This window comes from Camellia sinensis, chromosome 3, assembly GCF_055761805.1.
Source record: "Camellia sinensis isolate YWXY chromosome 3, ASM5576180v1, whole genome shotgun sequence".
Lineage (NCBI taxonomy): Eukaryota > Viridiplantae > Streptophyta > Magnoliopsida > Ericales > Theaceae > Camellia > Camellia sinensis.
This window is the reverse complement of record NC_138963.1, coordinates 118,946,959-118,961,256: the sequence shown is the minus strand read 5'-3', so window position 1 is coordinate 118,961,256 and position 14,298 is coordinate 118,946,959. Positions and strand designations below refer to the sequence as shown.

Here is a 14,298-nt window from a genome sequence, read left to right as displayed (position 1 = left end):
TTGATTTCGAAGAACCCACCAAACCCAAAGCAATGAGAGAAGAGAGGAGAGCGACATATGAGAAAGAGGATGTTGTTTTAGTTGTACGTGTGTGCTGTTTCTAGAGATGTGTGCGATGCGGTTCAATGTCGTTTGAGGCTAAAAGAGAAACCATGTGGTAAGTGGCAGATTGACAAATAATCAAATTGCAATTTGAGTGGTTTTGGACGATTTCAATGTGTTATTTGATTGAAGAACAGTTTTAAACAATTATCAAATATTTGCATAGCATAGAACACTAATTTGTATTATATTTTTCATATATATAACACAAACTAGCTTTATATAATATTTTTTTCATATATATAACTACTAATTTGTAACAAATTTTATATCTTAAATCTCTTTTACACTTAATTTTATTTTGATATTTACTTAAAGGTTAAAAGAAAATATGTATTAGCCATAACAGAGTGAAGTGGTTTCGAAGGCGGATTATAAATTTCAAAGTATAATCCGCTGTTAGTGGATAGAGTAGTGTAGATTGGTGCGGTTTTAGCGAATTTGGCGGTATTTTGTACAACCCTAGTTGTTTTATGATCAACGACAGAAGAAGCTATTACGGGCAGTGGAGCATGATGGGAGGGTCGCTACGACCACCACTCTCCTAAAAGAGTGCTTTGCAACTCCTTGAAGACGACCGCCACCCCTTCTGCCGTCGTCGATGGCAGCGTAACAAAGAAGAAATGGCACCACCGCGGTGGATCGCCATCGATGACGAGTGAGATCTACAAGTACACTATCAACGCAGTGTTGTGAGCATTGGCGACAAGTGATCTGGATCTCGATCGTGAGTCAGAGGAAGACGCGGCGGAGGGTGGCATAAGAGGGTGATGGATCTTGCGGCGCACCATCAACGTCTAGATTTTGATCTCTCGTTGATCGTGAGTGTCATGACTCGAACCCGCCCCTAATGGTTTGGATCATAACTGGCCAGTAATCATGAGGTTACCTACGGCCTCAGACAAAAATTGAATCGTAATTAAGTATATGGGGCCAGAAACGGAAGCTGATTAATAAATATTTTGTCCAATGAGCTGTGCATATATGGCATAGACAAAAACTTCTTATGTATATTAATAACTCACACTCATACATTCATAAAAAGGTGCCATATGTCCAAGATCATACATAGATCATTAACATATAAACACCAAACTTATATACAGAAGCGATCGAGCATGACCAACAAAAGGAAACAAAAAATCAAAAGACAAAAGAAACAAAAGCCTTGCTCATGAGGCGCTCATAACAAACTTCACAAAACTCGGTATCCTTCACAGGTTCAGTGAGGCTGGGGCTAGGGTTGGACATCCCGCTGTTCACCTACATACATATAAATACAGAGTGAGCTAATGATTGGTGAATAACATCAAAGTAAAAGGGTTATGTGAATAAGTTCTAGTAATTGACATAAGCATTTCTATATCATAAGCAATACATAACGGAACGACCTCGGGTCCAACAGATAACAGAACGACCTTGGGTCTAACTTATAATAGATGTACAGAATGGAATTGATCATATCATAACAGAACGACCTCGGATCTAATCATTTACAGTCTTATAAGTAATATTTTAGTAAAGATGTTTTCTTACTTACTTTATATCATAACAGAATGATTTTGTAAGTGTGAATGAGTTTTCCAAAATTAAAGCTCAAAACTTCAAGAATTCTTCAAAATGAAACCCAAATCTTTATATATGTTGATTTTGATTCCAAATTCGGTTTCAAAGCTTCAAAAACTGCAATTCACTTTCAAAACCTTGTAATTTATGCATGCATGTTCAATTCATCTTCCAAATTTAACATGGATGACAAAATCATGATAAAAAAATGGTGAAACTCAACAAAACTATGCATGCATGTATGAATTGCCTCAAAATTCATTTATCTCTAGCTCAATTCTAGTTCAATACTTACATTTAAACACATAATCTTCTTGAATTCAAATATGAAATGACTTAGTTTCATGAATTAGGGTTCAAAAGCTTACCTAGGGTCTTCAATTGAGCTTAATTTAGTAAGTTCATGAGCTTCTACTTCACAATACATAAGCCTGTTAGCAAATTCTTCAAGTCTAAGCCCTTCTCTCTCTTTAAAAGTCTCTATCTCAGAATTTTTGAGCTCAAATTATGATTAAGGGGGTTCGAGCTCTTAATTACAACATATATATATACTTGAGGATTAGATTAGGGTGTTAATCAAGGCTTAAGATTAACTAATTAATTACATTTAGTTCTAATTAGTTTAATCTAATTAATTTAACCTCAATCAAATTTTAATCAAGCAACTCATTAGACTCTAAAAATTATGCCAATCTTAATAAACCAACTAATTTCGATTTCTGTCGCCATTAAGGCCTTCAATTTTCAGATTATAACGAAAATCATAATACATATTTCTACGATCAACAGATATGAAGTCAAAAGCCACATTAATCACATAATTAACATTCAAATTCACACCTAGCACATAAGCACATGTACAATTAAAGAATTAAGAACATAGTGTGTGACGGGGGTTGTCATAGTGAGGGACAAGCAGCGCTCGGCGATGGGCTCTAAATTTGCCTCATGAAGGAGCGACGAACGTGGTGGAGGAGGCGCAGACGTGACCAAATCTACGCATCGAGAAGAAGTCGTTGTCGAGGGTAAGGTGGAGGAAGAGAGAGAGAAGAGAGAAAGAGAGAAAGACAGAGTTTGTTCAGTTTTACATGTTTGCACCGTTATAACATATATATAGGTGGGTACTTTAGTCATTTCACTTAACCATGTCCTTATAGACATAATAAATTAGCGCTTGAACATTTAAGCAAAAAAAAATTTAAATTAAATATATCGCCCAAACGCCCTAGAATTTATTAATTTTAATAAGGAAAAATTACTCATAAATCTTATTTGGGGAAATGTTAGTCCATTTAGTCCTACATGGTTTTTTATAAACCAAATAGTCCTTTTTATTTGTAATATGTGTTATTGATTTGATTTAGTAATATTTGAGTTTACTTGTTTGCCCCTTATTGTGATTTTTTTTTTTATCAGAGGAAAACAAACAGGACTCACAACCAAAACAACACCAACTAGGCCAAGCTTAATAAAGCAGTAAGAGCCAAAGATGGATAAAAAATCCAATCTAGGGGGAGAGCATTCCTGAGAGAAGCTTGGGCCCCTCATTGTGATAATGTTTATGATTTTTTTTGGGGATTAAGTGTATGTGGATAAGGTATGGTTTAAAATTTCTATTTCTTTTAGAGATTTCGTGGAGTGATTATGGAGATTATTGATGTTACTTGGTGTTACATTATTAATGTTAAATCATTAGCGTTTTCTAGGGGAGGTGTGTGGGTTGTAACATTCACATTTACCTACATAACATCAACCCAGAGCCACATTGCCGTACCATTAAGCCTCCTACTAACAGCCTATAACATTAGCACCAAACACCAACTACATAACATAATATCAACACAGTTCGACAATCCTCAACAATTAACAGCCACTACCCCCTACTATCACCAAATCCTACCAATACTTTCAGGTATATATCCTTCCACTAACATTACAAAATACACACCCAATCATACAAACATTAGCTATAATACCATGTGTCTATTACATTATAACATGCACAACATCACATTTACAATCACTTGTAACCCCAAACCTGTGAAAATATTACAACATTAACCAACAAAACCATGTGTTTGTCACATTATAAGCATACACAACATCACATTTGCAATCAATGGTAAATCCCAAACCCGCAACGTGAACAAGATCACCTAAAACCCCACATGATGCACCAATTAAACAAAAATTCCACTTCAAGCATCAATCTTGATGTTGTATTGTCCCACAAACAACCAAACTAACATCGAAGACACCCATACTTGTTGTCATCGCACTAACTAACAATCAACGATGTCGTTGATGAATCGTCGACGTTACATCCTCAATGTTAATCGCACTCCAAGATGTCCTAGTGCCCATGCCGCTTTGCCTTTGTAAATTTGATAAAAGGGATTTCCATGATTTTCTAGGATTTTTTGGGGGTTTTGTAATGTTATTTAGGGAATAATAAATTATGGGTATAACATTTCCAGATCTAGCATTCAACTCACACAAACTGAGGATCAACACTGCAACATCGTCAAGAAAACGTTGACGTTCCCATTTTTGAACTTCTGTTTGGTTCGCAATGGAGGGAAAAGGAAAAAAATGCTATAGTAAATTTTTGAACTTTTTACGCTGTGTTTGGTTGGGGGATTTGGGGAGGAATTTGGAAAGGAAAGGGAAAATGTGTGTGAAACTATGTAAAATGTATGTATATTTTTTTCACATTTCACGTACTTTTTCCATTTCTCTTTCTAAATCTCTCCTCAAATCCCTCAACCAAACACAACATTAGTAACTATAACATCACCTAAATACCCAATATACCCCCTCCAAACATCCAACTCATGTGTTACATTCGTGGCCTTAAGTATAATTAATTTTGACATAGGACCAATCAATCTATAAAATAAATTACAGTACTAAATAATTTAAACTATCTCAACTTAAAATTTATTGGTATTTTTCCCTATTAATAATTAAAATTATAAATTTTATTTCCTCCCATCATGCCTAGATAATTTCTCGAATATTATTTGCACAGAGTTGGGTAAAATTGTGAGCGTGCTCCTAGCCTACTGATTCCATAATTTGTACAAAATATACAGAAGCTCGCTCACACGAAGAAGGTTAGAATTTAAAGCCGGGGCATTTCCCTAAATAAGCCAAAATAGTAAATCAATTCCCAAACTAAGCCTAGTTTTGAAAGAATTCCCAAAATAGGCTAAATCGTGGTTCACAACTACGATTTCAACATATATGCGCCTGTCTCGCGTGGAATTTGGGAAGTCTTAAAATCGTGGTTACAAAACGCGTTTTTGATTAAGAAATCGTGGTTACAAAAGGCGCTTTTAATTAATTTTTTTTCCTTCTAAACTCGCTGTTCTAAACTATGCTTTTATCGAAAAAAAATTTTCTTCTGAACTCGCTATTCTAAACCACGCTTTAAAGATTTTTTTTTTTTTTAAAAAAACATGATTTCTAACCACGCTTTTAAACAAAACTGTGTTGTAAAGAAAGCGTGGTTAGAAACCACGCTTTCAAGACTCACAACCCACACACTCACTCACAGCCACACCACACACTCTCTCCCCCTCTCTCTGACACATCACTCACACACAACTCACACTCACACACAACTCACATCAAAATAAATATAAATAAATTTTAAGAATTAAATAAATATAAATAAATAAATAATGTTTAAAAATAAATAAATTTTAAGAATTAAACCCTAAATCTTAAAATAAAAAAAAATAAATTTTATCCCTAAACAGTAAAGTAACATTTGATAACATTTACGTTTTTAGTTTATGTTTACAAAAATTTTATAAACTGATTTTTGTTTATTTTTAGGAAAACATAAATTACAAATGCGTTTAGTTTGAACAAAATATTTTAAAAAATTTTAAAAAATAAACTAAAAAATATGTTTGTTCAAACTTAAAATATTTATATTTATATTTATTATTTATGACAATAATATCACACATATTATAATTGAAAAAAAAATTAATTAAAAAAAATAATTGAAAAATATTTAATTGGAAAAAAATACTATTTGAAAAAAAATATATTTCAAATAATTTTTTTTTTCAAGCTTAAAATATTTATATTTATATTTATTATTTATGACAATGGGATCACACATATTATAATTGAAAAAAAATTAATTAAAAAAAATAATTGAAAAAAATATATATTTGAAAAAAAAATTAATTGAAAACAAAATTAATTAAAAAAATAATTGAAAAAAAAATTATTTGAAAAAAAAAATTATTTGATCAAAAAATAATATTTGAAAAAATATATATTTCAAATAATTTTTTTTCAAATAATGTAATTGGAAAAAAATATATTTCAAATAATTGAAAAAAAAATTATTTGAAATATAATTTTTTCCAAATATTATTATTTTTTTCAATTCAATTGTTTTCCAATTAATTTTTTTCAATTATTTTTGTAAACATAAATTAAAAACGTAAACGGTATCAAACGTTACTTTACTGTTTAGGGATAAAATTTATTTTTTTTATTTTAATATTTAAGGTTTAATCCTTAAAATTTATTTTATTTTTAAACATTATTTATTTATTTATAATTATTTAATTCTTAAAATTTATTTATATTTATTTTGATGTGAGTTGTGTGTGAGTGATGTGTCAGAGAGAGGGAGAGAGAGTGTGTGGTGTAGCTGTGAGTGAGTGCGTGGGTTGTGAGTCTTGAAAGCGTGGTTTTTAACTACGCTTTCTTTACAACACAGTTTTGTTTAAAAGCGTGGTTAGAAGTCATGTTTTTTGAAATTTTTTTTTAAAGCGTGATTTAAAATAGCGAGTTCAGAAGAAATTTTTTTTTCGATAAAAGCGTGGTTTAGAACAGCGAGTTCAGAAGGAAAAAAAATTAATTAAAAGCGCATTTTGTAACCGCAATTTCTTAATCAAAAGCGCGTTTTGTAACCACGATTTTAAGACTTCCCAAATTCCACGCGAGACAGGCGCATATATGTTGAAACAACAATGATAGAGACCACTAATTTTGGACCACTAATTTTGGACCTCTAAAAAGACCACTAATGACATGGCACTCAATAAAAAAAGAAAAAAAATACAACAGTAAAGCCAAAACATTAAATCATTCCTGGTGGGGCCTACTGTCACGTCATTAGTGATAGTACTAATTAGTGATCTCACTCATTTTCCATGTTAAAATCGTGATGGTAAACTACGATTTAACCTATTTTGAGAATTCTTTTAAAACTAGTTTTAGTTTGGGAATTGAATTACTATTTTCACTTATTTAGGCAAATGTCCCTTTAAAAGCCGCCTCTCTCTCTCTCTCTCTCATACAATCAGTGAGTCAATCTGCTGTGTTGGTTAGGTAACTCTGCAACTCAAACTCATAGCAGCCAATGGCGTTTTCTTCTTCGATAGCTCCTTCGTTGCGTGGCCTCTCGACCAATGCATCCTCACGCGACTCCTATGCAACCAAGAAGATCTACCCATCATCTCTCTCTCTCCCCCAATGCTCTCCCATCTCCAAGTGAAGTTTTTTCCTCTTTTCCTTCTTTTTTTTCGCTTCCCTAATTTGCTTCTTGTTTGGCTTTCGAGAAAAATGGAGGAAAATTGGAAGAAACTAGATATCTTTTGACGTGATTATTGTTTTCTTGTGATTACTGTGCCAATTTCACTTGATTGGAGTCTGTTTTTATCTGTTTTATGTGATTCCAACAGTGGAAAAAATTGATATTAAACCAAAGGGAACTAACTCACTCTCTTGCGCTTCTATAATTTGCTGCTTGTGAATCTATGAATCTAATATTTTTATTCCTTCTCCTTTCCATGTAAAGAGAATCTGTGTACGTATCGTGTTCAATAACAACAAAATAGGTTTAGAATGAAACAAGGAATGCTAGTTGATTCTGCCATGGCTATGCAATCTATGCTATCACGTTCTCTTGATATATAAATTAAACAATACAATTGACCATATGCTACCTAAATATCTGTTGATTAGAAGAAAATTGTTATATGTAAGGTTGATATGCACTGTTGAATGAGTTAGCCTTTGTGAGGCATTGGCCAACATGTATGTTCTTCCTTTTTTTTCCTTTTAGGAAGTAGGAAGGGGTCCATTTAAGGCCAAATTTACTTGCCAAACTCTCAATGTCCTGCATGTCATCAACAGGGATCAAAATGCAACAAGAATTTTAAATTTTAAATCTAAATCACCATAAGTCCATTATATTAATAGGGAAAGAACTTATGTTACATGGACTCTTCTATTTTCCCTACACTACCCGTGTCTACTGGATATGACAAGGGTAAGGGTGTGGGATATTTGTTTGTCACATGTACCCAATTTAGGCCAAGTTTGGCATCATTGAAAAAAGACAAAAAGTCAAAAAGTCATTATCCTATTTAAGTCACATCATCTTATTTAAGTTACATCACCTCTCTAACATATCACTTCAAACCCAACCCATATTTCATAAAAAGTCAAAAAGTGCACTTATTTAGTCTTCCCAAACTAGGCCTTAATCTTCAACTTTTTGCAATGTTTGAAGAATAAGAAACACGTAGTCTCTAACATAGATGAGAGATAGAACTTCTAGAGTCTCCGTAAATTCTATTTAATTTCAAGTACATTTCTACATAATTTATCAAAGAGTATTATGTAATATGTAACATATATAACTGTCCATAAAGAGTCCTTGTACTTATATCCTATGTTGGATACATATCCCAATATCTTAACACTTAAGTTAATGAAGGTTTGACGCTTGGACACACACCTGTACCCGATAATTCTATCCAAGTCCATGTAGCACATAGGTCACAACTTTACAATACCTAAAACACCATTCCTAACAACCATAACCACCAACATGTAGCTCATAAATATGGTTTAAAAAGAATACCCTATTATTTATGTTCTACAATAAGGTAGGTATTGTATGTAGCTGGTAGGTTGGGGTGATCTTTTGCACTTAACCATGTCAAGAAGTATGGCATTTTTTTTCTTCTTTTTTCTTTCAGATTACTAGTAAGGTTATGGAAATGTATTGTAACATGTTTTTTTGGATAGTTTCATATAACTATTGTTTTGCTTGTTTCTTTGTATATAACATAATTCACAAATTTGTCAAAAGAAAAAAAAAATCATTATCATTCTGTGGTGGGCTGCATTGTGATAATGTTTGAATGTTACATCCTGACCTCAATATACCATCAGTGTTTGATTCTATGTTTGGGTGGGTGTGTACCCTTATTTATTTGCATACATATTCCTAGAATCTGTTTTACATATCAATTTTTTTTTCCAATATTTCTTCAAGGGACTTCTTTCCTGCCTTTTTTTTTTTTCCTTAAATAAATTTGTAATGCTATGCTGTAAATTGCAATCCAGAGTCATGTGAATCTCCAGTCAAGGTTTTCTGTCATAGATTTAACTCACATGCACTTTTTCTGTTGATTGAAATTGCTGATGTAGGCTTTTGTTTCTTGTTTCAGAATGGATTTTATTTGTCAATGGAGTCAAAGGAAGTTGTCAACCTTTCCTATTTGTGCTTCACTTGCAGGTTCATTATATGCCATTACTTTCAAATTATGTTTTGAAAATTGAACTCGTGTTATGATGTTATGAAGTTTTACTTTGCAATAGGTCTAATATATACCTTCCGTCACATTTATTGGCAGATGCTATGCAACAAACTTCTTCTGAAAAAGTTGAGTTTCCCAAAGGCGACACTTGGTCTATTCATAAATTTGGTGGTACCTGTGTGGGAAGCTCCGAAAGAATTCGGAATGTTGCGCACATAATTATCAATGATGATTCAGAGAGAAAGTTAGTTGTTGTGTCTGCAATGTCAAAGGTGACCAATATGATGTATGATCTTGTCTGCAAGGCGCAATCACGGGATGATTCTTACATAGCTGCATTGGATGCTGTTCTAGAAAGGCACAAGTTAACAGCCCTGGATCTACTTGAGGGGGATGACCTTGCTAGTTTCTTATTGCAGTTGCATGATGACATCAATAACCTTAAAGCAATGCTTCGTGCAATATATATAGGTATCAGAACAAATTTTTTCTTGTTGTCTTTTGCCCAATATGTAATTAGAAAGATCTGTTATGTCACCTGATAGGTTCAAACTCTTGCTGTGATACCCCCACTTAGCAGGCAAGTGCCCGAATGATGGCCAAACTTGAGGTCGCTGTTAAATCACATGCTTGTCCCTTGTATGTCATGCAACCCCAATTCTCACATATACATGATATTATCTTAGTCCTACCTGCCTTCCCAAATTGATTTTCCCTTTTTTTTTTTTTGCATTTTTTTTCCTTTTCTTTTCCCTCAATCAAAAAGCAATTGGCACATGGATGATGAGGATTTGAATCCATCAGTTGAGTGACTAATGTGTTGCACTGCCATTGTGCAATGTCATGGGTGAAGTATATTTCTATGAGAGTTACAAATTGTGCAGCTTGACATTTATAGTAGTGTTTGAAGGTGATTATAATGATTGCAACATTACTTGGTTTGCTATCAGTAAGCAATGTTCTTTAATTTATCTGTAATATGAGCTATTTTTAGTTGACTGCTGTTGAATTTATTTCATGATGTTTTTAAGGCTCCATTTGTTTTGATGTAGAATAATTTACTCTAAAAATTATTTACATTCTTCTATTTTTAAGTGTTTGGCTGCATCTCTAAAAACATATATTTGGAACATTATTTTTTGCACTTCATCATTTGTTCCACCCTCCCACCCACTTTATCTACATCTTGTTCAATTCAGACCATTTTTCCGTTCCCCCCCCCCCCCCCCCCTCTTCTCCCACCCCCCACCCACACACAGATTTTAGAGTACAGCCAAAGCTTTCAATTTGGAAGTCGGAAAGTAACTTACTGGTTCGGAATCTGTAAGTTACATTTCAGCCACTTGATGCAAATAGTTTATAGAAAAAAAAATGTTTTCCCAACTTATTATGCAAACAAACATAGGAAAATGAGGAAAATATGCTTCACAAAAATATTTTACGGCAAAACAAATGGAGCCTAAGAGTCTTGTGATATTTTGCAAACTATTACATTGATGGGTGAATGGGTCACCCGTATTGGGTAATTCTATTTACATACCATAGAAAATCTCAGTACACACCATTTCAGTGGTTCAAATATCAACTTTCGAACAAAAGTCAAATGTTTGGGCATAAACTTTTAAACAAAAACTAGTTGTTTGGACATAAATTGTTGAATGAAATGTATATTTGAACAATTTATTTTTGTTCATAAGTTTATATTTGAACATTTTTCTTTTGTTTGGAAGTTTGTATCTGAACGACACAAATGATGTGTATCAAGATTTTCTATGGTGTGCGAATAAAATTTTCCATAATTTTTGCTTCCTGCTATTACCTTTGGTTCTTTGTGCCCAAAAAGACTTTTTTTACATATTATATTGATTTACATGCTTAATGTACTGCAGCCGGACATGCAACAGAATCGTTTACAGATTTTGTTGTAGGACATGGAGAGTTATGGTCTGCTCAGATGTTGGCATCTCTTGTCAGAAAAGTGGTGCTGTGCTTATTTGCACTTTATTTTGAAAGAATATCTAGAAGTTGTGATTTTGAAATTTTCTGAATTAGTTTTTTCTTTTTATTTGATTTTTCTCTGCTGCAGAGTGGGATGGATTGTAATTGGATGGACACGAGGGAGGTCCTTATTGTAAATCCTAGTGGTTCTAATCAAGTTGATCCAGATTACTTGGAATCTGAAAAAAGACTTGAGAAATGGTTTTTGCAAAATCCATCTAAGACTGTTATTGCAACTGGTTTCATAGCTAGTACACCTCAAAATATTCCTACAACTTTGAAAAGCGATGGAAGTGACTTCTCTGCAGCTATAATGGGGGCTTTGTTCAGGGCACGCCAAGTCACAATCTGGACAGATGTTGATGGTGTTTGCAGTGCTGATCCCAGAAAAGGTTTGTGCAGTTTGTGCATTTGAATCACCACTTTTGAAAAATCTCTGGAAGATTGTTGCTTGTAAAATTAATCATTTATTCTGATGATGGAAGTAAATTTCTGGACTGGTACTTCTACTAACAATGTTAATTTTGTGTTTGATTATGGACTTGGGTACGAGTATTAGGTGCGGGTTTGTATCCAAGTGTCAGACCTTCATAAACTTAGATATTAGGATCTTGCGATTCATATTCAAAGATATGGGTATGGGGACGCGTCATATATACATATATATTAAAAAATATATAATATTCTCGGATGAGATGTTGTAAATTATGTAGAAGTATACCAGAAATTAAATAGGATTCAAGAAAAATATGAAATTTCTATCTATAATTAATGTGAGAGGCTAAAAATATTGCTTTACTAACAAATGTGAGTTTCTTCTTCTTTATATATTGTAACAAATTAAAGGATCCGAGTGACTAAATTGGGTACGGGTGTCGGACACATATCCCACGCCCTTACCCTTGTCATATCTGATAGACACAGGTATTTTGGGCGAAATAGAAGAGTCCATGTAACACACTGATTGGAATGACTAATGAACATTTCTTTTTGCAGTTAGTGAGGCTGTGGTATTGAAGACGTTGTCTTATCAAGAGGCCTGGGAAATGGTGAACTTTAATCTCATTTTATACCTGTTAAAGTTGCTGACACTTGCTATTTAGCGTTCTTAACAAGAAAAATTTACATGCTTGTGCAGTCATATTTTGGGGCAAATGTTTTACATCCCCGAACCATCATTCCAGTGATGCAATATGACATTCCAATCATTATTAGAAATATCTTCAATCTTTCAGCACCTGGAACGATGATCTGCCAGCCTTCCGTTAATGAGTTCGAAGATGGGCAGAGGCTGGAATCTTATGTCAAAGGGTTTGCAACTATAGACAATTTGGCCCTTGTAAATGTTGAGGGGTGAGCTTGTATTGCAATGATATTTCTGTTCATCCTATTTGTAGTTGTATGCATTCTCTTTAATTTCCTTTTCCCATTTAAGCTGCACCTTGCACATTCTTTTTGCAGAACTGGAATGGTTGGTGTTCCTGGTACAGCTAGTGCCATTTTTGGTGCAGTGAAAGATGTAGGAGCCAACGTTATCATGATATCCCAGGTATCTTCATCTTCTTATATCTGTTAAATATTTTTCCATATTGTAAAATTCATGTAGTTAGTGATTGGGTCTAATGCAGGCTAGCAGTGAGCATTCTATCTGCTTTGCTGTTCCTGAGAAAGAAGTAAAAGCTGTTGCTGAGGTTTTACAGTCTAGATTTCGTCAAGCTCTGGATGCTGAGCGTCTTTCTCAGGTGGTTTGATAGAATTCTAGAAGCTGATGTTATTTATCAATACTTTGTGAACGCTTTTTGGTTCCCTGGCTTTTCTATAGAGTTGTTTTCCAAACTAGTAATATGTAGTATAAGGGTTATCCTTTCTCTATATTGCACAAGATTTTAAAGGATTGTGATTGACAGTATAGTCGTCAAGGTGGACAATATTAGACAAACACACCGTTGTAGCTTTTGTGTTAGTTCGCTTCTTCGGTGACTGAAGAAGTGATTGCCTAGGATAGTCCTTCCTCCCGTCCCTCGAAGGCAAAAAAGAAGGAAAAAAGGAGGGTTTTGGTGATGACTGCAGACATGAAGCTTCCGGATTTTAGTAGAGCATTTGATTCAGTGTATAAATCATTCATACGCCTACCCCAAGTAATTGGGTCTAATGCTTAGTTGTGACAGTTAACAAAGGAATCTTTTCAGTAATCATTTCAATGCAGCAGAAATGATGTGATTGAGGACACTGTCACCTATATATATTAGCGGGATTAAGGTGGACACTGGAATTATGAGTGAAGTATTAGGGGTTCAGAATGAAGAAAGCATTATGAATTGGTAAAACTAATTAAAGAAAAGGAGGAAGAAGAGAATGAGACATATCTTCTTACTAGAAGAAAAGAACTGTCACAATTCTTGATCTAGTTTTTTGAATCTCAAAATATGGGATGTATGGTGGTTTCCCACCATGATCTAATACTGAGGGTGGTTATGAAAACCACCTTCTATTCATTTCTTCTTCTATATTAGAAGTTACGGTGGTAGCTAATAATCACGAGTAGCTACCTGAGAAGAACATGAATCCTAATATGAATATGCGAATAAAGGCTAGGGCGTTCCCCGTAAGCAACGACTTGTGCCTGCCTTTGGGTGTTCCCAAAAATGGCTAAGGGGCGCTACATCATCTCTCGAGTGCAGTGAAAAATAGGCAAGGTCCCATGCTCTTTCCTGGACAAGTGTGGGTAAAGAAGTTAACTCAGGATTGTAGGTTTAGATTAGCAGCTTGGAATATTGAAATATTAATTTGTAAATTTTTGGAATTAGTAAATACTCTGATTAGAAGGAAAGTTACTATAACATGTTTACAAGAAACTAAGTAGGTAGGTGAAAAAGCAAAGGAAATAGAAAAAACTGTGCATAAAATTTACTATGCTAGAAAAGATGAGACATAGAAATGGTTTAAGAATAATTGTGGCTAACATCTTGATGGTAATGTGTTAGAATAGCATATTATTAGTTGGGTTATTTATCCATTGTAATTATTCTATGCTTTGGTTCCTTGT

At 33.8% G+C, this 14,298-nt stretch overlaps 2 protein-coding genes across 3 annotated transcripts in view; one reads left to right on the top strand and one right to left on the bottom strand.

Annotated features, from left to right (window-relative positions):
* Nucleotides 1-1,094: 1,094 nt before the first annotated feature.
* LOC114276858 (bifunctional aspartokinase/homoserine dehydrogenase, chloroplastic) overlaps nt 1,095-14,298 on the bottom strand; it is a 76,808-nt gene continuing 63,604 nt past the window's right edge. The window contains exon 12 of the mRNA XM_082920587.1: nt 1,095-1,365. Coding sequence (XP_082776713.1) covers nt 1,246-1,365 — 120 coding nt within the window. The 3' untranslated portion in view covers nt 1,095-1,245. The remainder of the gene's footprint in view (nt 1,366-14,298) is intronic.
* Nucleotides 6,950-14,298, top strand: part of LOC145822745 (bifunctional aspartokinase/homoserine dehydrogenase, chloroplastic-like) — a 28,009-nt gene continuing 20,660 nt past the window's right edge. For both annotated transcript variants that reach the window (XM_082920594.1, XM_082920593.1), the window contains exons 1-9: nt 6,950-7,194; nt 9,165-9,232; nt 9,351-9,725; nt 11,144-11,235; nt 11,341-11,644; nt 12,249-12,301; nt 12,391-12,605; nt 12,714-12,801; nt 12,881-12,994. In XM_082920594.1, the coding sequence (XP_082776720.1) occupies nt 7,064-7,194; nt 9,165-9,232; nt 9,351-9,725; nt 11,144-11,235; nt 11,341-11,644; nt 12,249-12,301; nt 12,391-12,605; nt 12,714-12,801; nt 12,881-12,994 (1,440 nt within the window). In that variant the 5' untranslated portion in view covers nt 6,950-7,063. The remainder of the gene's footprint in view (nt 7,195-9,164; nt 9,233-9,350; nt 9,726-11,143; nt 11,236-11,340; nt 11,645-12,248; nt 12,302-12,390; nt 12,606-12,713; nt 12,802-12,880; nt 12,995-14,298) is intronic.